The sequence below is a fragment of the Hylobates moloch genome, unplaced genomic scaffold (genome assembly GCF_009828535.3).
Source record: "Hylobates moloch isolate HMO894 unplaced genomic scaffold, HMol_V3 SCAFFOLD_3, whole genome shotgun sequence".
Lineage (NCBI taxonomy): Eukaryota > Metazoa > Chordata > Mammalia > Primates > Hylobatidae > Hylobates > Hylobates moloch.
Genome location: NW_026652278.1, coordinates 105,076,268 through 105,103,808, shown reverse-complemented (window position 1 = coordinate 105,103,808; position 27,541 = coordinate 105,076,268). Strand labels below are relative to the sequence as shown.

Below are 27,541 nucleotides of genomic sequence, written 5' to 3'. Positions count from 1 at the left end.
GCGGGTAAGAGTGTGGGCTCTAGAGTTAGAACCCTGAATTTACGTTCTGACTGTATCATTTGTTAGCTGTATGATTTTGGGCAGGTTATATATCTCTTAATCTTTAATTTCCTACTCTGCAAAATGGAGATCATACTAGCATTCACCTCATAGGGTTGGAGGATTAAATGAGTTAATATACGTAAAGGGCTTAGAACAGTGCTTGGCACATGGGAGGTGCTTAGTAAAGTTAACATTATTATTGTTGTAATTATCTCACACAACTTTATAATTGATCTACCACTAGTTTTGCCTTACTTCATATTTTCATTGAAGTTGTTTTTTTAAAACACAATCTGATTAAGTCAAACCCATTGCTTGGCCTCACACCTGTAATCCCAGCACTTTGGGAGGTCAAGGAGGGTAGCTCGCTTAAGCTCAGGAGTTCAAGGTCAGCCTGGGCAACATGGCAAAATGCTGTCTCTACAAAAAAATTTAAAAATTAGCTGGACATAGAGGCATGTACCTGTAGTCCCAGCTACTTGGGAGGTTGTGGTGGGAGGATGGCTTGAGCCTGGGAGGCAGAGGTTGCAGTGAGTCACGATTGCGCCACTGTACTCCAGCCTGGGCAACAGAGCCAGACCCTGTCTCAAAACAAAACAAAACAACCATTGCTTAAAATCTTTAGATGACATCTGCTGGCCTTTAAGATAAAATTCAAACTTTGTTTAGCTATAGCAAACAGAGCTTTTGTGATTTACCCCTGTGCCTACCTTATCAGCCTCATCTCTTGCCTATTTGGTAGAGGTTATATAGAAAAGTTATTTTAACAGCTACATGCTTTGTCATGGCTTTGCCTGGAATGGCCCTTTCTCTAAGCAGTCTGGACATCTTATTCTGGAAGTCTTAGTTCTACTTCTTAATTTTAGGAAGTACTCCCACCTCCATCAAAACAGAGATAGATTTTCTTCCTTCTGTGATCCAAAATAATATTACTTACCATATTATTTCTAATTATTCCTTGTTTATCATTTTAAGTAGGTGCTGGTCTCATTAAAAGTGGAAGTATTTTGGTTATCTTTTTATCCCCTGTGTTTTGCACATAGTGAACACTCAATGTTTTTTGAACACATTAATTAATTAAATGGAGGAGGGAGAGATGGATGAAATATTTGTTATACCTGTAGAAATTTATGTTTGACCAGGCACAGTGGCTCACGCCTGTAATTCCAGCACTTTGGGAGGCCAAGGCACGTGGATCACTTGAGTTCAGGAGTTTGAGACCAGCCTGCCAATACGGTGGCTCTACTAAAAATACAAAAATTAGCCAGGCATGGTGGTGCACGCTGGTAATCCCAGCTACTTGGGAGGCTGAGACAGGAGAATCACTTGAACTTGGGAGATGGAGGTTACAGTGAGCTGAGATTGTGCCACTGCACTCCAGCCTGGGTGACAGAGTGAGTGAGACTCTGTCTCAAAAAAAAGAAAAAAAATTTATTTATTTTATGCTTTTTATTTTTTTCTTCTTTTAAAATAATTAGGTGTGTTTGGAGCAGGAAAGAGTTATTTGCTGGCAGTGGTGATTTTGTTCTTTGTACAGCTGTTTGAAAAGAGTGAAGCTCCCACCATTGGAAATGCAAGGCCATGGAAACTTCTGATTTCTTCTTCTACTAATGTGGCTGTTGACAGAGTACTTCTTGGGTAGGCATGACAAATGCATTTAAGTAGCTAATGTTTTGGGATATTGTTGAGAGAGGCAACCCACTGTGGGCCCTGAGTGTCCATGTACTCTTGCTGGTTATGCCAAGAATGCAAGACCTTTGTCTCTGACCCAGAAGCCAGCATCTATGAAACAGTAATGGGCTAATTAGTTTGTAAGTAGGATAAAATCAAAACCAGAACTGGAAATTTTGGCACAGTGATACTCATGCAAAAATTCCAGTTCAGCCAAGAACATGTAGGGCTAGAGATGTATTGTTGGGGGAGGCAGTCTGCCAGCGGCCCTGAGCATCCCTGCTGGGATGCTAAGGATGCAAGTCCCTGACCATTCTTACCCAACACATTTCTCACAGTTTATTTACAATAAGCAACTTTGACTGATGAAGTAATGTCTCCCTCCAGGACAAAGAGCAGGCTTGCTTATTACTTGTTATAAGATAATGGATCCCCAGCCTCAGTGTTCTTGCCCTACTCCTCAACCCATGGCACGTGCAGGCATCTACCTGGATGCTGTTTGTCTCCTCATGTGACTTGGGAACCAAGGGAAACCAATGCAGATATGTTGATGATTATACTGCTTCCTGTGCCATGAGTAAAAGTCCTTTGTCTCTGACCTAGGAGTCTTGGGTCTGTTACCTTAGAAGCAGGTTAAAATCAGGCTGGGCATGGTGGCTCATGCCTGTAATCCCAACGCTTTGGGAGGCCAACACAGGCAGATCACTTGATGTCAGAAGTTCAACACCAGCTTGGCCAACATGGTGAAACCCTGTCTTTACTAAAAATACAAAAAAACTTAGCCTGGCCTGGTGCCAGGTGCCTGTAATCCCAGTTACTCAGGAGGCTGAGGCAGGAGAATTGCTTGAACTCAGGAGGCAGAGGCTGCAGTGAGCTGAAACTGCACCACTGCACTCCAGCGTGGGTGACAGCGGGAGAGTCTGTCTCAAAAAAAGAAAGAAGTAGGCTAAAATCAAATTCTAGAATCAGTAGTTATAGATTAGTCTCTTGTTCATCTGCCTATATGAACACGATAGTAAAATGGTAAAATGGCTGAACAAATTTAAGTACATTATGTTTTTTATTTCAATAAGAGGAATGCAAAGAAGACAATCTGTTTTTAAGATTTTTGTGATTGCATAAGACTATTAAAAATGCAAAGAAGTATTACAGTATTTCACCAATGTTCTGATGTTTAATGATCTGAATTTCAACATAAATGGCAAAGTTTGATTAGGAGAAACAGTCGTTATTTCTAAGCCTAAGCTTTTAAAAATTAATTTTCATAATTATACAAGTTAATGCTTATAGTAGAATATATGCAGACTACACAGATGTTTTATTATATTTATTTACAGATTTTTAAATCCAAATTTGTGATTCAATAGTATGTGTTGTTTGTGTCCTGCTTTTCTTACTTAAAAAGTTGGCTCATGCCTATATTCCCAGCACTTTGGGAGGTTGAAGCGGGCAGATCACTTGAGGCCAGGAGTTCAAGACTAGCCTGGCCAACATGGCAAATCCCCATCTCTACCAAAAATATAAAAATTAGCTGGGAATGGTGGCACGTGCCTGTAATTCCAGCTACTCGGGCAGCTGAGGCACAAGAATCACTTGAACCTGGGAGGTGGGGATTGCATTGTGCCAAGATCACACCACTGCACTCCAGCCTGGGTGACAAAGTAAGACTCTGTCTCAAAAAAAAAAAATCTTAGAAAACATAATTTTTTGTAACTCTATTATATTCAATGATTTTCTTATACCATACATTAAGCAATTTTTGATCAGTAAATTATTTCCAAATTCTTGCCAGTATGAATTATTTTATGACAAAGATCCTTAAACATAAAACTCTGTATCCATTTCTGATTCTTTCCTTAGGAAAATAATGCTAAGCCTAGAATAAAAAATATGAAAACTTTTAAGCTTCTAAATATACTTTTCAAATTTCCCTTCAGAAAGATTCTTCGAGTATACACTCATAAGCAATTTAAAAGAGTGGCTGAGGACAACGTTTTTTTTGTTTTTTGTTTTTGTTTTTTTTTTAATAAAGACAATGAGGAGTTACCTGGAGACTACACAGGAAGGAACTTTAGATTGCTTAGCCCAAGATGACAATTTAACTGTAGACTGTTAGAAAACAAAACAATATTAAAAAACAAAACAAAAAAAACAAGAAGTTAGAATGAGGAGGGAGGTTAAGTACTGTACTAAAAGTTAACAGGAAACTTATAAAAGAGATTCTTTAATGCTTAAATCTCTGATAAGGACCTGAGAAATGTGAATCTCTAATTAGGATCTATGCTTCAACTGCTTATAGTCTGGTTTCGTACATTTCTTCACACTGAAATAACCTTCTCATTGTGTGCTTGAACAGACAATGTTTTCCTATTGTAATGGATGGAACAGTTTCTCGAGAAGAAATGAAGGAGTATGGGGTGGATAGTACTTTGAGGAGACTGCATCCCTTATTATTATAGATTTAACCAAACTTGCATTGGAAAAAAAATTGTAAACTAGTATTTCAGCCTGTTAAGTTGCTATTATTCTTCAAGGTGAAGACTGTGAAAAATGTAAAAATCGAAATCTATTCATGTATTGACACTAGTTTGTTTCATAATTATTTTGGAAAATTGTTTTTAGAGATCTATAGTTTAGTTCTCCAGCTCTTTAAATTCCCATTTTGAGGTAGTAGAAGTTTCAGAGGGTTGAGTATTCACTGAGTTCCATCTGTGTTCCCAGCATAGTGCTAGAGCTGTAAGATATATAAAAGGGAAGTGTAGGTGAGGGGTCCTTCCTCACAAAGCCCTAACTGGAGGGTAATGTATGTAGAGGAACGGTCATAACTCTTGGATGTAGACAGAGTTGCTTGGGCTTGAATCATGATACCTCACCTCTGAGCTTGTGTCCTTATCTCTAAGAGGAGATATCATCTAGAGCTGTAGTGAGTGTTAAACAATGTAACATACGTAAAGAGGCTCTTCCTAACAAATCTTGGTGCTAAGTGTATGATAGCTATTGCTTTCTATATTATGTCTTTAGAGGCAATTTTATTTGTGATAAATACTAACATTGGCATTTTATGAACATTTAGTGAGCCTTCAAAATGGAATAATGCATATTTTTAAATTCTCTAGAAAATGCATTATATTTAAAAAACCAACTACTTGCATTTACTTTGAGTTTAGGTATTTCACATTAAATTTTATAATTAAAATATACTGTTACACAAAATTAGTTGTAGTAACACAGTTATTATATGAAACTTTATATTCTGTTTCCTAAATAATCAGAGTCTATATTGTTTTCTTATTTAAAGGCTTCTCAGTCTTGGATTTGAAAACTTTATCAGAGTTGGGAGTGTTAGGAAGATTGCCAAACCAATTTTACCTTATAGGTAAGAATGCAAAATTCCAGAAGTCACAGAATGGTCAGAGGGAAGCATGGTACTTTTATTATCACTCTTACCTTAAGTTTGATTTTTGAAGAATGGAGAAAGGCTTATCTTTACTTGGTTAACTTAGAAAATCTGTATTTTGCTGAGAATGATGGTTTCCAGCTTCATCCATGTCCCTACAAAGGACATGAACTCCTCATTTTTTATGGCTGCATAGTATTCCATGGTGTATATGTGCCACATTTTCTTAATCCAGTCTATCATTGTAGGACATTTGGCTTGGTTCCAAGTCTTTGCTATTGTGAATGGTGCCGCAATAAACATACGTGTGCATGTGTCTTTATAGCAGCATGATTTCTAATCCTTTGGGTATATACCCAGTAATGGGATCAGCAAACTATCACAAGGACAAAAAACCAAACACCGCATGTTCTCACTCATAGGTGGGAGTTGAACAATGAGAACACATGGACACAGGAAGGGAAACATCACACACTGGGGCCTGTTGTGGAGTGAGGGGAGCGGGGAGGGATAGCATTAGGAGATATGCCTAATGTTAAATGACGAGTTAATGGGTGCAGCACACCAACATGGCACATGTATACATATGTAACAAACCTGCACGTTGTGCACATGTACCCTAAAACTTAAAGTACAATAAAAAAAAAAAATCTGTATTTTGCTTTACTGTGATGTTATGAAAAATGGAATGAAGAGGAGTGTTTTAATATAATTCTTTAGCTTGCATGCTGGCTCAGAAAATGAAAGTGAACAGTTAAAGGAACTACATGCACTAATGAAAGAAGATCTGACTTCTACGGAAAGAGTGTATGTGAGAAAAAGCATTGAGCAGCATAAACTGGGGACCAATAGAACCCTGCTGAAGCAGGTAAGAAGTAGTAGCTTCAGTTTGTTTCTTGATTTATATACACCATTCAGATTCTCTTATTTCTGTTGATGAAATAATATTTCCTTTAAATAAAACAAACTGCTGTGATAGTTTATATTCTACTAAGGTACATGCATGTGGATCCTTGGATATAGTCTACCCAGTGTATGTTTTATGTTTGCTTCAAAGCGTTCTTCAAATTCGTGAATAGATCCAACTCACCATGACCCAGTCATCCTTTCTCCTTCTCCCTGTTTACTTTCTTTTTATAGGCTTGAAGAGGAAAGTGTAGAGGTGGGAATAGATTCCTTACAAGTTAAATGAAATTAGTTGTATTCTAGGAGAAACAGTGATGGAGAGGATCTGACCCTGAGTAAAATATCCAAATGAAATTTGTGTTTGATGCTGTCCAAGAAAGCCAAGATTTTTAGTGTTTGTTTGTATCCAAGAATCCAGGAGGCTCAGACGCTAGCTTCCAGGTATTGGGAGCCCACAAGATTCCAGGCTGTAACAGGTAGCACTATCTCCTTTATCAAGTTTTGATCTAGGGAAGCCTGGGCATCAGCTGTTGGAAGAGAAAAAATCAATCAGCAGCTTCCTCCTATGAAAGGAGAGCATGGGGAAAAGCAATGGGGATGGAGTAAAAGAAAGTTGTTGGCTTCTTGGGCCATTTGCACATTGGTAACTTTCTGCTAGAGAGTTGAGAAAATCAGTCTACTTGGGACCCTATATTGATCAGCTATTGCTGAAATAATGAGGGTTAACAAACTCAGTCTCAGTACTTTAAGACAACAGCTTATGACTCTACAGGTCAAGTGGTGTGGCTTGGCCTGAGGCGATGGGTAAAGTCTCTCATTCTGAGAACAGTTGCTATGGCATGATCTTCTAACAGATGGCAGAAGTGCAAAAGGGCAGGACAGATCACAGAAACACATTTAAAGCTTCAGTTCATATTATGTTTGCTGACATTCCATTTGCACAGGTCACATGGCCAAGTCTAACATCAGTGAGGCAGGGAAATATACTCCCCTACTTCTCTGGTGGGAAGCACTGCCAAGTAACATGGCAAAGGGTGTGCATATGTAATAGTACTTTCCTAGGGCGGGAAGGAGAAACTGGAAATAATAAGCAATCTATAACAAGTTTTGGTTCTGGAAGTCCTCAGAAAACTTCAGACTAACTTTCTGTTATTTGAATTATAGAGTTAAGTCTATACTCTCTTCTTAACCAAATCCGGAAAGGCTTAGTTTGGCTGTGTTCAATTAATACAAATTAGTCATTTATGTAAACTACTTATCATTTTACTCACCCAATATAACAATGATATATAAGAATCATTATTCATATATATCATTGTTAATGATTTCTTGAATGATTTTCTGAACGAAAACCCAGTTACCACCTATTGCTCATTTGTATCACCTATTCACAAATGAAAACTATTTTAGAGGAATTTTTTTTTAGAAAATTTCTGACATATTTCTAAGGTCTAGTCAGGCATTCAGACCTGACACATTTCTTTCTTTTTTTTTTTTTTTGAGGCAGAGTCTCGCTCTGTCACCCAGGCTGGAGTGCAGTGGCGCAGCCTCAGCTCACTGCAACCTCCACCTCTTGGGTTCAAGCAATTCTCCTGCCTCAGCATCCTGAGTAGCTGGGACTACAGGCACATTCCACCGCACCCGGCTAATTTTTATATTTTTAGTAGAGACAGGGTTTCACAATGTTGGCCAGGCTGGTCTCAAACTCCTGACCTTAAGTGATCCTCCCACCTCTGCCTCCCAAAGTGCTGGGACTACAGGCATGAGCCACCGCGCCTGGAAGACCTGACTCATTTCTAAAGTGACATGTCTTCACAATAAAACTAATTTTTTAAAAATGCTTTATAGTTAATTAATACTTCCTAGGTCAGTAACAAAATCTTTTCTGCTGTTAGAATCTCAGCAACATAATAATAAATTAAAAGATAACATAATTTTTTAAAGAAAACTTAATACTTTAGGTTTTTGTATTAGATATTTCTTTAAATTTAAAAAATGCTTCTTGACACATAACTTTATAGTTCTCATTCTAAGATTGTTTTGTAGATATAGTTGCCAGAAATTAAATAAAATGAATAATATTTCAGAGTGGCACCAAAGCTTGATCATTTTTAAAGAACTGAATGTTTAAATACTGTGGAATTTCTGATATAAATGTGGCTTTAAGATTTTTGTTTTTGTTTTTAACAAAAGAAGAAAACCTAACTGATACAGGGCTATTGTGTGTGGTGAATATTATTTATTATTAAAGAAAATAAAGCAATTGTAATGTTTTCTTATTTTGTAGGATCTGTGGAGGCAATATTTAATTTGTAAAGCATAGTTTTTTGTCAGTTTGTTGAAAAAAGATATGGTCAGTTGGTATGAACTGCCCTTGCTATCAAGAAGTATAATTTTATAGATCTTTAGATTGTTAGAAGAGAATAAGTACAGTCATATATCATTTAACAATGGGGTTACATTCTGAGAAATGTATTGTTTTACAATTTTGTCATTGTGTGAACATCATTGTGTGCTTACACAAACCTAGATGGTATAGCCTACTACACGCTAGGCTACATGGTATAGCCTATTGCTCCTCAGCTACAAATCTATACAGCATGTACTGAATACTGTAGGCAATTAATTATAACACAGTGGTATTTCTGTATCTAAACAGAAAATATACTTTGAAAATATGGTATAAAATATTTAAAATGGTACACCTGTATAGGGAGGGAGGGAAGGAGAAATTAGAAATAATAACCACAAAGTTTTGGTTCTAGAAGTCCTCAGAAAACTATATATACTATAGCTTTTTAATAGTTAACTTTATAGTTAACTTACCATGAATGGAGCTTGCAGGACTGGAAGTCACTGTGGCTGAGTCAGTGAGTGAGTGGTGAGTGAATGTGGAGGCCTAGGACATTACTGTACACTACTGTAGACTTTTAAAAAAATTTTAATTTTTTTGAGATGGAATCTTGCTCTGTCCAGGTTGGAGTGCAGGTTGTGATCTCAGCTCACTGCAACCTCTGCTTCCTGGGTTCAAGCGATTCTTCTGCCTCATCCTCCCGAGTAGCTGAGATTACAGACACCTGCCATTACGCCTGGCTAAGTTTTGTATTTTTATTAGAGATGGGGTTTCACCACATTGGCCAGGCTGGTCTCAAACTCCTGACCTCAAGCGATCCGCCTGCTTCAACCTCCCAAAGTGCTGGGATGACAGGCGTGAGCCACCATGCCCAGCCTACTGTAGACTTTATAACACTGTACAGTTAGGCTACCCCAAATTTATTTTAAAATTTTTTCTTTCTTCAATAATAAATTAACTTTAGCTTATTATAACATTTTGACTTTGTAAAGTTTAAAATTTTTAAAAACTGATTCTTTTGTAATAACACAGCTTAAAACACATTTTGTATATACAAAAATATTTCATAAGCTTTTTTGTTTAAAATTTTTCTTTTTTTACCTTTAAAACTTTTTTTTTTAATTGTTGAAAACTAAGATACAAACACACACATTATTCTAGGCCTACCCAGGGTCAGGATCATCAATATAGCACTGTCTTCCACCTCTACATCTTGTCCCACTAGAAAGTTTTTTGTTGTTGTTTTTTTTTTTGAGATGGAGTCTCGCTCTGTCGCCCAGGCTGGAGTGCAGTGGCGCGATCTTGGCTCACTGCAAGCTCTGCCTCCCGGGTTCACGCCATTCTCCTGCCTCAGCCTCCCAAGTAGCTGGGACTACAGGCACCGCCACCACGCCTGGCTAATTTTTTTGTATTTTTAGTAGAGACAGGGTTTCACCATGTTAGCCAGGATGGTCTCGATCTCCTGGCCTTGTGATCTGCCCACCTCGGCCTCCCAAAGTGCTGGGATTACAGGCTTGAGCCACCGTGTCCAGCCTTGTCCCACTAGAAAGCTTTTAGGGGCAATAGGACACATGGGGCTGTCAGCACTTATGATAACAATACCTTCTCACGGATACCTCCTGAAGGACGTCCCTGAAACTGTTTTATAGCCAACTTTTTTTTTTTAATAGGTAGGAGTACATTCTAAAATAATATTAAAAGTATAATATGGTAAATGTATAAACCACTAAAATGGTCATTTATTATCAAGTATGAACTGTACGTAATTGTATGTGCTATACTTTTATATGACTGGCAGTACAATAGGTTTGTTTACACCAGTATCACCACAAACATGAATAATGCATTGTGCTGTGAGGGTTGTGATGTCACTAGGGGCTGGGAATTTTTCAGCTCCATTATAATTTTATGAGACCATCATCATATATCTGGTCCATCATTGACCAAAACATCACATTATTATGTGGCACATGACTGTATATGTATATGTACATGTATATCTATGTGTTTGTGTTTATACACACATATGTATACGTACAAACGTGTGTGTGTACGTGTGTATATGTGTATGTACACGTGTGTATAGATAGCGGGCTACTAGGTCAGTGACTACATCTAATTAGAAAATTCATAGATATCCCTATTGTTTACATTTAATTCCAGAGATTGAAAATCAGTTTTTGTGAAGCTTTTTGCCTTGAGAGTAATGGCATGCTGCTATAATGTGTAACTTACAAGATTCAAATATACTTACAGGCTACGAGTACATTTTATTTACTGTTGTTTAGAATTAGTCATCTTTACATTTTTAAATAAATAAAACTAATATGCTTGAAGGTTAAGCAAAGAATATTTCATCAGCATATTTAATGTTCTTTGTGAAGAACTTTGGCTGGTGTTGATATAATGTATGTTGTCTAACCTCATCTAGACGGTAAAATATGTGCCGTCATCCTTGATATTTTACAAATGCTTGATATTGTGATACTTTCCGTCTGAATATCAAAATACGTCTTTTATTTGTTCTTGTTAATGGGCTTGTGGCTTAAGTAACCTACATTTGTTGATTTCCATTTTGTATGTAGGAATAATAAAAATGTGGAGATATGATGACCTAAGATTTCTGATGGCTAGGAATTAAATTAGGACTAGCTCACTCTCTAATTTTAGCCTACAAGTTCTTTGGTAAATACATTCTCTTATTTTCTTTTAATAATTGTTAATTAATAACATTTTTGTTGTAATAAAGGTTCGAGTAGTTGGAGTTACCTGTGCAGCCTGCCCATTCCCATGCATGAATGATCTTAAATTTCCTGTAGTTGTGCTGGATGAGTGTAGTCAGATAACTGAACCGACCTCTCTCCTTCCCATTGCAAGGTAACCTAAAAGATTCTTTCCCCAGGGGTAACACCTGTAATCCTAGCACTTTAGGAGGCTGAGGCAGGTGGATTGCTTGAGTCTAGGAGTTTGAGACCAGCTTGGGCAACATGGCGAATCCCCATTTCTACAAAAAATACAAAATTAGCTGGGCATGGTAGTGTGTGCCTAAAATTCCAGCAACTTGGGAGGCTGAGGTGGGAGGATTGCTTGAGCCCAGGAGGTCAAGGATGCAGTGAGCAGGGATTGCACGACTGCACTCCAGCCTGGGTGACACAGAGTGAAACCCTGTCTCAAAAAAAAAAGAAAAAGAAAAACTAATAATACTGAAGCATGAAAGGATTAAATAACTTGCTGGGTCTCTAAAATATAATGGAGTTCAGATTTAGATATAGGTTTGTTTACAAAACTTTGATTTTTCCCCACTATATCCTACTCCTATTTTGGAAAATATTTAGCCCCTAAGAACCCAATTTACTTTACTTCTAAAACAAGGGTTTAAGCTAAATGACTCCTAAGAAAGACTTTAATTTTAAGAGTTTATGGATTCTAAAAACCAGCATTTCCCAAATATGCTTTGTGAAATATTAATTCCATGCAGAGGCAGGGGGCACCTACTAGGTTTTATGTGCAAGGAGGGCAACTAAATTATATAAAGGATTCTTTATTGCATAACTTTTCAAAGCCTTTAATGCGCTTAATAGCACTACTAAGCTTTATTAGTACTCAGGATACTTCATGGCATTTGAATATTTCGAAGTGCAATTTTGGCAAACAGTGCAATAAATGATGTTAATGCACCCTTTTTAATTGCTTAGATTAATTTTTGAAATTCTGTTTTAGGTTTGAGTGTGAAAAGCTGATTCTTGTTGGGGATCCCAAACAGCTACCTCCTACTATTCAGGGTTCTGATGCAGCTCATGAAAATGGATTGGAACAAACTCTTTTTGATCGACTTTGCTTAATGGTACATACTGCTAAATTCTTACGGAATTATCATTTATTGATTCTACATTGTGTGTGTGTGTGTGTTGATAGAGAATGAAAATATTAGAAGACTTAGTCCTGCCTTAAAATAATGTATAACTGGAGTTGTGTAGAAAGTATTCATCTTAAAGACAAGTGGAACACTATAATTTAAGTGCCCTTTTATAAAAGGAATTTTTTCCCTATTTATTTGAGTAGTGGGTAGGAGTATATAACTTTTGCTCTAAAACCAAAAAAAACCTATAATGTCTCTATTATCTACCTGGAGCACTACTTCACATTGTAAATAATTTTAAATTATTAACATTTTTTAATTGGGGTGGAATTTACTGTCTTAGTCTATTTTGTGCTGGTATAACAGAAAAACCTGAGACTGGGTAATTTATAGAGAACAGAGATTTATTTCTTATAGTTCTGGAGGCTGAGAAGTCTAAGACCTGGGGACCTGCATTTGGCAGGGGCCTTCTTGCTTCATTGTCATCCTGTGGTGGAAGGCAGAAGAGCAAGAGAGTGTGAGAGGCCAAACTCATCCTTTTATGAGGAAGCCACTCATGTGATAATGGCATTCATCCATTAACCCACACACATATACCAGGAATGGCATTAATCCATTCACAAATCCATCCTTTTATGAGGAACCCACTCATGTGATAATGGCATTAATCTGTGAGGATTAGGCAGAATCCTCATGGCCTAATCACCTTTTGAAAGTCCCACCTCTCAACACTGTTGCATTGGGGATGAAGTTTCCAACACATGAAATTTGAGGGACACATTCAAACCATTGCATTCATCTAACATAAAACCATTGTTTAAATTTCTTAAAAAAAACTTTTTTTTTCTTTACAGCATGCAGTTTATATAGCAGAAACTATTTTAAAGTGAACAGTTTAGTAGCATTTAGTACATTCACAGTTTCTTGTGTAACCACTACCTCTGTCTGGTTTCAAAATGTTTTCATCACTTCAAAATAAAATCCTTACCCATTTAGCAGTTAACTGTCCATTTCCTCTTCCTCTTCCCTACAGCTTCTGGCAAACACCAGCCTGCTTTCTCTCTGTATGGATTTGGATATTTTATATAAATGGAATCATACAATATGTACCTTTTGTGTCTGTCTTCTTTCACTTTTTGAGGTTCATTGATGTTGCAGCATGTATCAGTACTATATTATTATTATTACTTTAAAGTACATTCATAATGTTGTACAACCATCACTTGTCCATTTCCAGAATTTTTTCATTATCCCAAACAGAAGTTTTGAACTGTTAAGCAATAATTTCCCATTTCCTCTTCCCTCAGCCCCTAGTAACCTCTGTTCTTCTTTCTAGCTCTGTGAGTTTGCCTATTCTAGGTGCCTCATTTGAGTAGAGTCATACAGTATTTGTCATTTTATGTCTGTCTTATTTACTTAGCATAATGTGTTTAGAGTTCATCCTTGTAGCATGTATCAGAATTTCATTCCTTTATAAGGCTAAATAATATTCCATTGCATGTGTGTACTACATTTCTGTTGATAGATAGTTGGGTTGTTTTCACCTTTTGGCTCTTGTGAAAAATCTTCTGTGAACATTGATATACAAATACTTGTTCAAATCCCTGCTTTCAGTTCAATACATACTCAGAGGTATAATTGTTGGGTCATATGATAATTGTACGTTTAAATTTTTGAGGAACCACCAAACTTTTTTCTATAGCAGCGGCACCATTTTACTCTCCCAACAGCAGTGCACAAGGGTTCTGATTTCTCCACATCCTCACCAACACTTCTTGTTGGTTTTTGAATATCATAGCCATCCTAATGGGTGTGAAGGGGTATCTTATTGTGGTTTCCCTAAAGACTAATGATCTTGAGCATCTTTTCATGTGCTTATTCGCCATTTTTATATCCTTTTTGAAGAAATGCCTATTCAAGTCCTTTGCCTATTTTTTAATTGGGTTGTTTGGTTTTTTGTTGTTGAGTTATAGGAGGTTTTTTTAAAAAAATATGTTCTGGAAATTAATCCTTTTTCAAATATATGATTTGCAATTTTTTTTCCATTTTGTTGTTGTCTTTTCACTTTCTTTATAGTGTTTTTTGATGCACAAAAGTTCTTAATTTCGATGAAGTTCAATTTACCTATTTTTTATTCTGTTGCTTGTGCTTTTGGTGTTATAGGTATGAAATTATTGCCAAATCCAATGTCATGAAAATTTTCCCCAATATTTTCTTCTAAGAATTTTTTTTTTTTTTTGAGACAGAGTCTCGCTCTGTCGCCCAGGCTGGAGTGCAATGGCGCAATCTCGGCTCACTGCAACATCCACTTCCCGGGTTCACGCCATTCTTCTGCCTCAGCCTCCCGAGTAGCTGGGACTACGGGCGCCCACCACCACGCCCGGCTAATTTTTTGTATTTTTAGTAGAGACGGGGTTTCACCGTGTTAGCCAGGATGGTCTCGATCTCCTGACCTTGTGATCCACCCACCTCGGCCTCCCAAAGTGCTGGGATTACAGGCGTGAGCCACCGCACCTGGCCTCTTCTAAGAATTTTATAGTTTTAGCTCTTATGTTGAGGTCTTTGATCCATTTTAATTTTTGTATATGGTATGAGATAAGGGTCCAACTTCATTCTTTTGCATGTGGATATATAGTTTTCCCAATACCATGTGTGGAAAAGACTATCCTTTTCTCCCATGTAATTGTCTTGGAACCCTCATCAAAAATCAGTTGAGCACATGTACAAGAGTTTATTTCTGGACTTTCTATTCTATTCCATTGGTCATTGGCTTGTAGATGCTACCTTCTTGCTGTGTCCTCACATGGCAGAGAAAGAGAGAGAGAACACTGTTTCTATACAAACTATACAACTATATAAACACTATGTTTGTATAGTTGCCATTCTTGTTTCATTTTCTGGTGTTCATGCTTGGATGTCAGATACTCTCTCAGATCTGTATTCTCTGTTTTCTCAGTACCTGGAATTATGGTGGTGTCCCATCAAAGTGATAGGACATCTGAGGCCCAAGAGTATCCCTTCTCTGGGAAAGGGACACAGTTCTTGAGCCTTCAATTCTACTAAAAACTGCCAAGTTCACTTTCCCTTTTTCATTATTCTTCTTAGAAACCATTGCCATCATATGAATTCTGGCTCACTATGCTGCATTTTTCACTTCCACCCCAGAATCTTGTTTCTTTCTCAATGACAAGTACTTTTTAAAGTCTATGGCATTGGGTTGGCTGTAAATCTTTCTTTGTTGCATAATTGCTGAATTTTCTTTGCTGTTGTTTTTGTATTTTTTGTACCTTTATATATTGGAGAATGGATTCTACAAGGCAGCTTTATTCTACCTTCTTAATTAAGAAGTTCCCCCCTAGATTGAGTTACAAGTTGCATTGAATTTTGAGTTGAATTATATTCTGTTTTGCAAAGAACGAAGCTTTCAGTTGTCTTGAGCTGTTAATTGTAATTGAATTTGATTGCAAAACTTTCTACCTCTTCTGTGACAAGTCAGTATCCAACCTCTTTTGTATTAGACATTTTCAATGGCTTTTTAAAAAAAATCTTAACTAAAAAAAAATTATCTTAAAAAAGGGCTGGGCATGGTGGCTCCAGCCTGTAAATCCCAGCTCTTTGGGAGACTGAGGTGGGAGGATCACTTGAGGTCACAAGTTCGACAACAGCTCTGGTACCAGAGCTCTGATCCCGCCTCTACTAAAAAAATTTTTTAAATAAAAAGTTATCTAAATTCTTAAAACATTTTTGAATAGGTAATATAGTCATATGATTCAAAATTCAAGTGGAACCAAAAAACATGGAAATAGTGAAGACTTCTCCTTCTGTCCCCCAACCATTCGTTCTCTCCCCTTCAAAGAAACTGTCATTCCTTTCTTGTACCTTTCTTGTTATATTTTATGCCTGTAAGCAAATACATAACATTTTCCCTCCCTGTTTTAACAAATGGTAGTGTCCTCTGCACACTGTTCTTCCCTTTTTTCATGTACCTATTGTCAATGCCTTTTAAAATATGAAGTAGGTTTTTATTTGGGGGAATTCTAAAAGGGCAAATAAGGGATGGACAAAAAAGTGATTTAGTCGCAGAGTAGAATAAAAAACAGTTATTATGAATGAGCTTGATCCATATAGATAGTTCTCAGAAATATAGTGGATATTGAAAGAAACAAAGCACAAAGGGATAATTATAGTAAAATGCCATTTATGAGAATTTCAAAAGCACATAATATATATTATTTATAGATTCATACTAATACAATAAACATATAAAAACATGTATGATGAGTCCACAAAACAAAATCAGGACTGGGGTTATTTCTGGGAAAGGTGGTAGAAGAAAGCAATGAAGGAGGATCTTTAGCTATATATGTCATATTTTATCTAACAAAAAAGAGAGCCAAAACAAAAATGACTTAATATGGCTAATGTCAAGTCTGGGTGGTAAGTTTGGACATAATATTATTTCTTTGCTTTCTGTATATTTGAATTAGTTCACAATTATTAAAAGTAAAAGAAATAAAAATAATCACTACTCATTATAGAAAGTGTGGAAACTACAGAAAAGAGAAAAGGCAAGCTGGGTGTGATGGCTCATGCCTATAATCTATAATCTCAGCTGCTTGGGAGGCTGAGGTGGGAGGGTCATTTGAGTCCAGGAGTTCGAGGCTGCAGTGAGCTATGATCTCACCACTGCATTCCAGCCTGGGCAACAGAGCAGGATCCTGACTCTTTAAAAGAAGAAAGAAAGAAAGAAAAGAAAAAAAAAAGGAAGGAAAGAAAGAAAAGGAAAAAAAAGAAAAAAATAGATAAAGTTGGGTGGGGTGTCAGGCACCTGTAGTCCCAGCTACTCAGGAAGCTGAGGCAGAAGGATCGTGTGAGCCCCAGGAGTTTGAGGCCAGCCTGAGCAACAGCGAGACCCTGTCTCAAAAAAGAAAGAAAAAAGGTAAAAACAAAACAAAAACATCTGTAATAACTTCACTGCCCTTAAGAGAAAACTCTTGGTAATATTTATTATTTTTCCTTCCATCTTTTATCCTAGGGTTATATGCCTATATCAAATATATGTATTTGTACATAGTTGAAACCATACCATAAATATAACTTCTATCTTGCCTTTTTAAACTTTGCATAATAGTAAATCATCTCCCCTTGTTACTACTAGTTTTGTAATCATTACTGTTGTCATAAATATGTTGATCACTAAGTATTATGTTGTGCAGATATACCATAATTTAGTCATTTCTCTAACATTTGAGCGGCTCACTGCAACCTCTGCCTCCTGGGTTCAAGCGATTTTCCTGCCTCAGCCTCCCAAATAGCTGGGATTACAGGTGCCTGCCACCATGCTTGGCTAAGTTTTGTATTTTTTAGTAGAGACGGGGTTTCACCATGTTTGTCAGGCAGGTCTTGAACTCCTGACCTCAGGTGATCCTCCCACCTTGGCCTCCCAAAGTGTTGGAATTACAGGCGTGAACCACTGCGCCTGGCCCGAGCATTATTTACTACAGAACTTTTTGCTCGAAGAGCGCTAAAGTAGATAAGACTTGGATTTTATGATGCATTAATAAAATCTGAAACTTCTTTCAAGATTCAGAATGAAAAATGGCTTTTACTCAGTGAGGAAAGTTAACGAGATATTTACGACACCTCCTAATTTTTTAAGAGATGCTTTTCAATTTAGTGTTAGATCAACTCCAGATATATTATAAAAGCATAATGTTGGTCGGGCATAGTGGCTCACGCCTGTAATCCCAGCACTTTGGGAGGCCAAGGCAGGTGAATCACCTGAGTCAGGAGTTCAAGACCAGCTTGGCCAACATGGGGAAACCCCGTCTCTACAAAAATACGAAAATTAGCCAAGCATGATGGTGGGTGCCTGTAATCCCAGCTACTCGGGAGGCTGAGGCAGAAGAATCGCTTGAAACCAGGTGGTGGAGGTTGCAGTGAGCCAAGATCGTGCCACTGCAATCCAGCCTGGGCGACAGAGTGACTCCATCTCAAAAAAAAAAAACCATAATGTTAGGAGTCAAACTTACTAGATAAGTCTAAGGTTGACATCTTTTATATTTTCTAATTTTTCTAAATTAATATGAACATATTTTGAGTAACTTAAAAAATATTTTTATTTGTAGTCTATTCTATCATGGTTGTAATTCATCTCCTAAGACCGTAATATAGCAATATTTTTAATTTTAAAAATATAATTTTCTTTCCCTAGATGAATAAAAAAATTGTTTTATTTTTCTTCATTTAAATTTCTTAGGGTCACAAGCCAATTCTATTGAGAACTCAATACCGTTGTCATCCTGCAATCAGTGCTATTGTTAATGATCTGTTTTACAAAGGAGCCCTCATGAATGGTGTAACAGAAATAGAGAGGAGCCCTTTATTGGAATGGCTACCAACCCTGTGTTTTTATAATGTTAAAGGACTAGAACAGGTAAATGACATTAATGTTGATGAGAGTCAACATGGTTTAGGTTCCTGGTTTAATTTTGTTGTTGTTTGTATGATTTTACTTGGTTTTTCCAAAGCCTTTCTGGGAAATATAATTTAGGATCTATTTCTTACTCCAGATAGAAAGAGATAACAGCTTTCATAATGTGGCAGAAGCTACATTTACACTCAAGCTGATTCAATCACTGATTGCAAGTGGAATAGCAGGCTCTATGATTGGCGTGATAACATTATACAAATCCCAGATGTACAAGGTTGGTATTACGTATTACAGTATTTGCCATATATTAAATATTACAATTACATATTACCATATTTGATATTACATTTCTAGTAGTTGGTTTGGTGCCTGAAAAACTTTTGGTACTGTAATTAATATATTAAAAAAGAAACATTCTGATTTTTTTTTTGGTCTGGCTTTTTTTCTGTATAATTAAACGTAAACCTAACAAGGTTTAATTAAATTTAGTTTACAACTGTTGGGGCAAAAATGCAAAAAACAAATTAGAGGGAAGAAAATATGGTGTATGCTTTGTAGACAGATGGGACTGAATCTCTGTTATCAAAAATGTTCTTTTATTATTAGTATATTTTATCAGTAAATCAAGGATAGATACCAAATATTAATGTACACATGAGCCAATTACTTCTAACTAGATTTTCCTTTTAGTATTTTTTATCTGTTTCATTATTAGTTTATCAGCTCCAAATTAGCATATCCAAATGAGTTACCCAGCAATAGATAAATCGCTTTTGATTTTGTGTCATAATTAATATTGTCATCTAGTCATTTATCTATCATTTTAGAAACTAGCCAAGTCTATGTGAGTCATAAAAATGAAAATTATTTACTATTAGTTAAATTACAGTGGTTGCTTTGAGCAGGTTCAGAGGCTTAAGTTCTTCCCAATCTCTTACTACATGATTGCTGTTTTTTCCTCCACAGCTTTGTCATTTACTCAGTGCTGTGGACTTTCACCATCCTGATATTAAAACTGTGCAGGTGTCCACAGTAGATGCTTTTCAGGGAGCTGAAAAGGAGATCATTATTCTGTCCTGTGTAAGGACAAGACAAGTAGGATTCATTGATTCAGAAAAAAGAATGAATGTTGCATTGACTAGAGGAAAGAGACATTTGTTGATTGTGGGAAATTTAGCCTGTTTGAGGAAAAATCAACTTTGGGGACGAGTGATCCAACACTGCGAAGGTAAAATAAAAATGGGTTTAATTCATGCATTTCAAGTTCAAACTGACTTTTATGGGTTAATGCTTGGGGTGCTTCAAGCAGAAACAGCTCTGCTGGGGGAAGTAACTGACATGGTAATATTGGGACCTCTGTAAAATAAAGAATAGTTGTCTCATGTCATATGTTTTTTTAAGGAAGGGAAGATGGATTGCAACATGCAAACCAGTATGAACCACAGCTGAACCATCTCCTTAAAGATTATTTTGAAAAACAAGCGGAAGAAAAACAGAAGAAAAAGAGTGAAAAAGATAAATCTTATTCACAAAAAGACATGGTGTAAATATTTTGTATTTATGTAAATTCAGACTCATTTTACATGATATATTTTTTATATTTTTATTACTATAGACCCTCTTATTAAAAATATGAAATTTAAATAACATAGTAAACACATGTAAAAATTTTGTTCTTCAAAAAAGTATACAAAAGGTAGTGTAAAATCCTAATAATAAGCTTTTTTATTTTATTTTATTTTTTTTTATTAATTTTTTTTGCACAGAAAAACAATAAACATTTTCTAAAAATACACACAAACAAAAAGATGCGTATCAAACATATTAGGAAGGTTGCACATGGGAAGTCGGGGAATAGAAATGGGGGGTAGGAACCAAAATAAATGAGAGAGGGACTTTATATGGATCAGTGATAATAACTCAATCCTCATTTGACAAAGAAGGAGAAGGAAGAGGAAGAAAAAGAAAGTGGGATAAAGGATCAGAAAGGGAGGAAAATAGAAAAAATTAGAGTATGACTCCAGGGTGGACCTGCCTTGTTGTCACTGAGTTGGTTGGTTGGTCCGTCCGTTGTACTTTTCATATGTTTCGCCATGTTGGCCAGACTGGTCTCGAACTCCCAGCCTGAAGTGATCAACCCGCCTCGGCCCCCCAGAGTGCCGGGACCACAGGCGTGAGCCACCACGTCCAGCCCCCACATTGCTTCTGGCCTCCGTGGTAGACCTCCCAGACGGGGCGGTCGGGCAGAGGCGCTCCCCACATCCCAGACGGGGCGGCCGGGCAGAGGTGCTCCCCACATCCCAGATGGGGCGGCCGGGCAGAGGCGCTCCTCACTTCCCAGACGGGGCAGCCAGGCAGAGACGCTCCTCACTTCTTCCCAGATGGGGCGGCCGGGCAGAGGTGCTCCTCACTTCTTCCCAGACGGGGCGGCCGGGCAGAGGTGCTCCTCACTTCTTCCCGGACGGGGCGGCCGGGCAGAGGCGCTCCTCACTTCTTCCCGGACGGGGCGGCCGGGCAGAGGCGCTCCTCACTTCGCAGACGGGGCGGCCGGGCAGAGGCGCTCCTCACTTCCCAGACGGGGCGGCCGGGCAGAGGCGCTCCTCACTTCCCAGACGGGGCGGCCGGGCAGAGGCGCTCCTCACTTCTTCCCAGACGGGGCGGCCGGGCAGAGGCGCTCCTCACCTCCCAGACGATGGGTGGCCGGGCAGAGGCGCTCCTCACCTCCCAGGCAATGGGTGGCCGGGCAGAGGCACTCCTCACCTCCCAGACGATAGGTGGCCGGGCAGAGGCGCTCCTCACTTCCCAGATGGGGAGGCCGGGCAGAGGGGCGGCCGGGCAGAGGGGCGGCGGAGCAGAGACGCTCCCCACCTCCCAGACAGGGCGGCGGCCGGGCAGGGGCTGCAATCCCAGCACCCTGGTAGGCCAAGGCAGGCGGCTGGGAGGCGGAGGCTGCTGCGAGCCAAGACCACGCCACCGCACTCCAGCCCGGGCAACACCGAGCACCGAGTGAGCGAGACTCCGTCTGCAGTCCCAGCACCTCGGGAGGCCGAGGTGGGCAGAGCACTCGGGGTCAGGAGCTGGAGACCAGTGTGGCCAACGTGGCGAAACCGCGCCTGCAGCCCCAAAGGAGAAAAAGCAGGCAGCGGTGGTGTCGCGCGCCGGCAGTCCCAGGCAGTCCGTGGTGTGGGGCAGCAGCGAGCCGAGTAGATTGCAGCCTGGGCCACAGAGGGAAAAGAAAGAGAGAGAGAGAAAGAAAGAAAGAAAAAGGAAGGAAGGAAAGGAAGGAAGGAAGGAAGGAAGGGAAGGGAAGGGAAGGGAAGGAAGGAAGGAGGGAAGGAAGAGCTTTTTTCTGAAAAGAATGATTTCTGTTTGCGAAAGAAATGAATTTTACAAGGGCAGGATATAGAGAATACCTGTATACCTCAATAACAAGTGAATGTCTCCAGAGCTCATCTGTTGGAACATATGTACAAAATAAGATATACCAACACCTTTCTAAAGTTTATCAGAATATTTTTTAAATGATTATAAGGCCTCCCTATTTTATAAATAAAAACATATTCACAAATATGTTTTTATGTTTAAAACTTTTGAAAAGTACGCAAAAGAAGAAAGAAAAACACTAAAAGTTTACACCTGGAGATAGCAGTGTTCAACACCTGACCATGGCTAGTGCCTTGCACCCATACCTGATATAGTAGGTGCTTAATAAGTATCCATTGGAAGAATGAACAGATGAATGAAAGATTACCTTTGGTTCATTTTCTTCTAGTTTTTTTCGTCTGCATTTGTTTGCGTAGTAGGTACTGATATATATGGATTACAACTTTTTATTATAAAAATAATACATTCTTCTTGTAGAAAATTTGCAAAATACAAGAAAGTATACAACAGAAAACAAAAATCACCTAGAAATACACTACCTGGAGATAATCACTAACATATTCCTTTAGTCTTTTTTCTATGTTTATATTCTATGTGTATATATGTAGTTAAGTTTTAAACCATTTGTGTCCATACTGATTCTTAGACATTATTAACGAAAGAGCATTTATACATCCTGGATGGAAAAATGACGAGTGCTTGATTATAATTAATATCAATGCAATATTTTTATCAATTAAAAAAACTTAGTGACCCAAGTCACTCAATATTCGTTTCAAAGATGCAGGAAAATTCTTACTTGAATTATTTCACAATAGAAAGAATATGACTAGCCAGTCTCTATGGAACTCTCAGGGAAAAAAATAAATTCAACAACAAAACTTGTGGTTTAGTAATTCTCCAGGCCTTTTCCCAAATGTGTTACTGCTTGCAACAACAGTTGCTTTTTTAAGTGTTCATCCAAACTGTGAAGTGAAAGATATGACTTCCAACAGATCCTTACAAAGCAGAGGAATAGTTGAAGGAAGTATTACAGAACCGCGCCTTACCCATGAACTGTACAATCTTAACTGACAACATACATTTAAACTGGATTCCTGAGTTTTGCTGCCCAGACCTCCCTATTTTTTATTTCTTAATTTTGGTCTGTTGGCCAGCTGAAGCTAGATCTCAAGTAATTTATTTTCCCCAAAAAGAGTATATAGATGATACATCTTTTGAGGTTTTTGTATATCTGAGGATATATTTCTGTTACATACACTTATGAGAGCTATATAAACACTATGTAAATTGCCCTTGGCTTCACTTACTGTTCATTTGGATGATAGATGAACTGCTGTCTCAGATCTACAGCTGGATGGCTGACTGATTTTGCACAATTCCTAGTCTAATTCCTACTAGCTTTTATCTAGAACTGCTCAATCTTCTGCACTTGTGCCTGTGCTGTCATTAATTTCTCCCTTCCCTTCATCTCTCATTTTGTCAGTTTTCCAGAAATTTCAATTTCTACCATGATAATAGGGAGAGGTCTTGATGGTATAGAGTAAGATTTCTCAACTTAGGCATTTTTAACGTTTTTGGACCAGGTAATTCTTTCTTATGGGGGGGCTGTCCTGTGCCCTTTAGCAGCATCCCTGGCCTCTGCCCATGAGATGCCAGTGGCACCTTACCCCAAAGCTGTGACAATTAAAAATGCCTCCAGACATTGCCAAATATTCTGATGTAGAGGGTGGGTTCAGCATTCCAGCAATCTCAGAAAGCAGTAACTGCACTTAAAAGTGTAGCTGCCTTATTTTTTGGTAGTTATAAATCTTGTATGTTTGATATTTAATAAAGGAGAGAAGGGTCTTTTTTATTTTTAAGCGAGCATGCCTACTCTGTTTCTAATGCCATTATACATGTAGTGTATCAATTTTATATTTTCAATCCAGTTATATCATTGTAGCAGTTCATTACTATTCCTCCCAACTTGTGACAATAGATCAGCTAGGAGTGTCAAATATTTATCTTATGTGTTTTCATAGTTATTTTAATGTGACAGAGCCCATTGGAACCTTTTTATTATTATTTTTTTTTTTTTCTGAGACAGAGTCTTGCTGTGTTGCCTGGGCTGGAGTGCAGTGGCACGATCTCGGCTTACTGCAACCTCTGCCTCTCAGGTTCAAGCGATTCTTATGCCTTGGCCTCCCAAGTAGCTGGGATTACAGGTGGCCACCACCATGCCCAACTAATTTTTGTATTTTTAGTAGAGACGGGGTTTCACCATGTTGGTCAGGCTGGTCTCGAACTGACCTCAGGTGATCTGCCCACCTCAGCCTCCCAAAGTGCTGGGATTACAGGCATGAGCCACCATGCCTGGGTCCTTTTTAAACAGGAACACATTGAAATCTTTAAAAGAACTTCCCATTCAACAACATTCCTCTTGTTTAGAACATAAGAAGTTAGTATAAATGTTATGGTGTAGAAAGTGGCAAAGAGATTGATAATATACTATGCTACTATTTTTTGCTAAGGGATTAGCTCTATCTTATAACTACATAGCTATTATTTCCCTTTTTCTAATTTATAGCATATTGTAACAGAAAACTAAAACTCAATGAATAGAAAATGTTGGTTTTTGCAGAACCATTCTTTCCATTCTTTCTAGCCCACCTGCATAGCTCACTAGATTAAACACTCTTTTACACCAGGCACTTTAGAAAAGAAAAAGTAATGGTGGTGCGGGGGAAGAAATGGAAATGGTTTAGTCTCTGTTTCCATGCTGCCCCCATTCTCTTGGTTTAGGATGGAGATTCCCACCTGGGCAAGAAGATGGAGAGGCTTTCTTTCACTCTGGGTGGACCTTACTCCACAGTGGATATGGTATTAATAGTTTTGTCTCTGGTTTTAATCTTTACCATCCTGGATTGGGTCACAGAATGTCATCCCAAAGTGTAATGTCAGCTGCAGCAGGCCTGGTTTATATCTAGGAGTCAGATCTTAGTGCTCTTGCCCCAGCCCCTATCCATTAGAGCACAGTCTTCACTCATTCCTTTTTCCCAAGACTTTTACAACAGAAACGGGGTGAGAAGCAGCTCTCACTTTCTTATTTCCTTCAAACACCCAGTAAGGGAGTGGGAGATCGATGGGCTCATCTACTTTATCTTTCTTAAAGAGAATAATAAAACATTCTTCTGATTGGGTGGTGTTGACCATTGAGGAGTTGTCTTTGGCTCCATCATATATTTTGAGTGAAAACATACTATCTGAACCCTGAATATTAATATGGTCTTTATATGTATTTTCAGTAAGAAAAAGATAACAATATTTGACATTAAAAAAAAATCCCCAAAGCCCAGGCTAACACATTCTTTGTCTTTTTCATCTCAAATTCCAAGGTTGGATAGACATGAATTGAACTTTAAGAAGCATCCTGTTCAATAACAATCAAAATATTAAAATTTCTTAGGATTTTACAATATATTCGAAAAGCCAGTTTTACAATTATAGCCATCAAACATCTATACATAACAATAATCTTAAAACAATGTCTCCCAACTTGTGTTCAGTAAATGATAGGATTATATAAAAATGTCAAGATTTTAATTTATAGAATAAGTCTATTAGTTTATGTATCACAAATGGAAATAGAATGAAACTTCTAGGCTTTAATCTACTCATCATTAATTGCTTACTTTATATAGTGTGTGTTGGATTTTTTTATTTTTGAAGATTTTTTCACAAACATCTCATTTACCCCAGTAGGGGGGTAGGTGTTTTCCCCATTCTGTACATGATTAAGCCAAGGATCAGAAAAATTGAAATGATCCACCTAATCTACCATGAGTAGTACCAGGCAGGGCTGGAACCCAAGCTTACCCAACTCTGGGGCTAGGCTATATTGCACCACCTGCATTATAAGTCACTTTATCAAAGGGTAAAAGACACTGAAACCAAAAATTTTACAATCCTCTTGGACCCAACTAGACTCATGTCCTGATCATTTATCTTAGTTAATTTAATATGCAACCATTTATTAACAATGTATTTTTGTTTTTTTGTTTGTTTGTTTGTTTGATTGTTTTTGAGACAGACGGGGTTTCACCATGTTGGCCAGATTGGTCTTGAACTCCTGACCTCAGGTGATCCTCCCCCCCTTGGCCTCTCAAAGTGCTGGGATTACAGGCATGAGCCACTGTGCCTGGCTTATTTGTTGGACAGTCTATACCTTCCTGGTAAATACAATTTTTACTAGAGAAATGGGTTTGTTGATTTCTCTTTGAATGTCTACATTTGCTACTATAAGATGTAGTTTGCTACTTAATGCAAGAGAAATATTGATTATTAACAAAAATGTATTTATAGCTGAACTGGTGATTCTTAAAATTCTTACAATTCTCAAAAGTAGGTGAAAAAATAATATACTTTGCTTTCCTCTGTAGCCAGCTCCTGTCCTTATTCAAAATTTGAATTGTGAAAAATTATAGGTTACTTGAGTTTATGAAGCTTAGCTTAAAACTTCAAAATAAAACATAACTTTTGGTATTGCTCTTTTATATTTGAACAAAAAACATTTGATTTGGGATGCCAAAGCAAACCCAAAATGCTGCTTGCTCTTGACTATGGTTTAATTTAAAGACAGCTGTGAAATATCTTTCTACTAATTAGATTTGTTTATATTAAATAAGAATGAACTGGAAATTGGTGATTTACTCGACAGATATTGGACCTTGAAAATTAAATAATTGTTCTAAAAACATTAGATCAACACTGATTTGAAATCCCTGGTTTGTAATTAGCCATGAGTGAAATGTGTGTTTAGTTCAAGTTGTGTGTTTGGTTTACATTAGCATGACTTGATTATAAAGTAAAGGAAAAATACTAACTAAATGTCTTTGCAGTCCTCTAAGTTTCTCTCATCCTGAAACACTAGTTAGGTTGATTTTTTAAAAATTCTATGTGAGTGTCTGAATTATTGCAAATCTAGTCCTGATAATAAATGGAGATGTATGTGTGCATGCTTGCATGTGTGAAAAATCAGGAAGCAGTCACCTTGCAGGCTAAAGAACTGGTAGAGAAAATTTCCTAAGTGAAAGTTTTAGGGTACCTATGGTAGCCAGCCTCTTTAAAGACAGATATAGTTCATTTCATTGGACGAATTATGATCGATTTGTGGCTTCTTGGAATAGAACTAATTATTTCTTTGGTGCCATTAAAGTCAGTGCATCCATTGAGCATCTGCTCTGTGGCTGGCCCTTTGTGCACAACAGGCATATGCAGCTTGTTTTATGTGTTAGGACAGGCATGGAGTGCAGGGCTAGTTATGTACCACTCCACCCCGACATGGGGCAAAGTAGAGCTCTCCCTGATGGAAAAACTTAGGGGCATACTCGAAGCGAGAAAATCAGCCTCCTTTGCCCATTCTTTTGGAATATATATTTCTAAATAAGAGCTAACGTGACCATGATGCCATCAGGAGCTCAATACTTTGTCTCCTATGTCCTTAGGTTCCTTATA

General features: G+C 37.9%; 1 protein-coding gene across 4 annotated transcripts in view; it reads left to right on the top strand.

Annotated features, from left to right (window-relative positions):
- ZGRF1 (zinc finger GRF-type containing 1) overlaps positions 1–20,380 on the top strand; it is a 101,500-nt gene extending 81,120 nt beyond the window's left edge. For 2 of the 4 annotated variants that reach the window (XM_058436643.1, XM_032145568.2), the window contains 9 exons: positions 1,521–1,680; positions 5,012–5,089; positions 5,831–5,978; positions 11,119–11,246; positions 12,090–12,213; positions 18,488–18,664; positions 18,801–18,935; positions 19,628–19,889; positions 20,063–20,380. In XM_058436643.1, the coding sequence (XP_058292626.1) occupies positions 1,521–1,680; positions 5,012–5,089; positions 5,831–5,978; positions 11,119–11,246; positions 12,090–12,213; positions 18,488–18,664; positions 18,801–18,935; positions 19,628–19,889; positions 20,063–20,208 (1,358 nt within the window). In that variant the 3' untranslated portion in view covers positions 20,209–20,380. The remainder of the gene's footprint in view (positions 1–1,520; positions 1,681–5,011; positions 5,090–5,830; positions 5,979–11,118; positions 11,247–12,089; positions 12,214–18,487; positions 18,665–18,800; positions 18,936–19,627; positions 19,890–20,062) is intronic. The other 2 variants (XM_032145604.2, XM_032145593.2) reach the window with 1 other exon arrangement.
- The last annotated feature ends 7,161 nt before the right edge of the window (positions 20,381–27,541 follow it).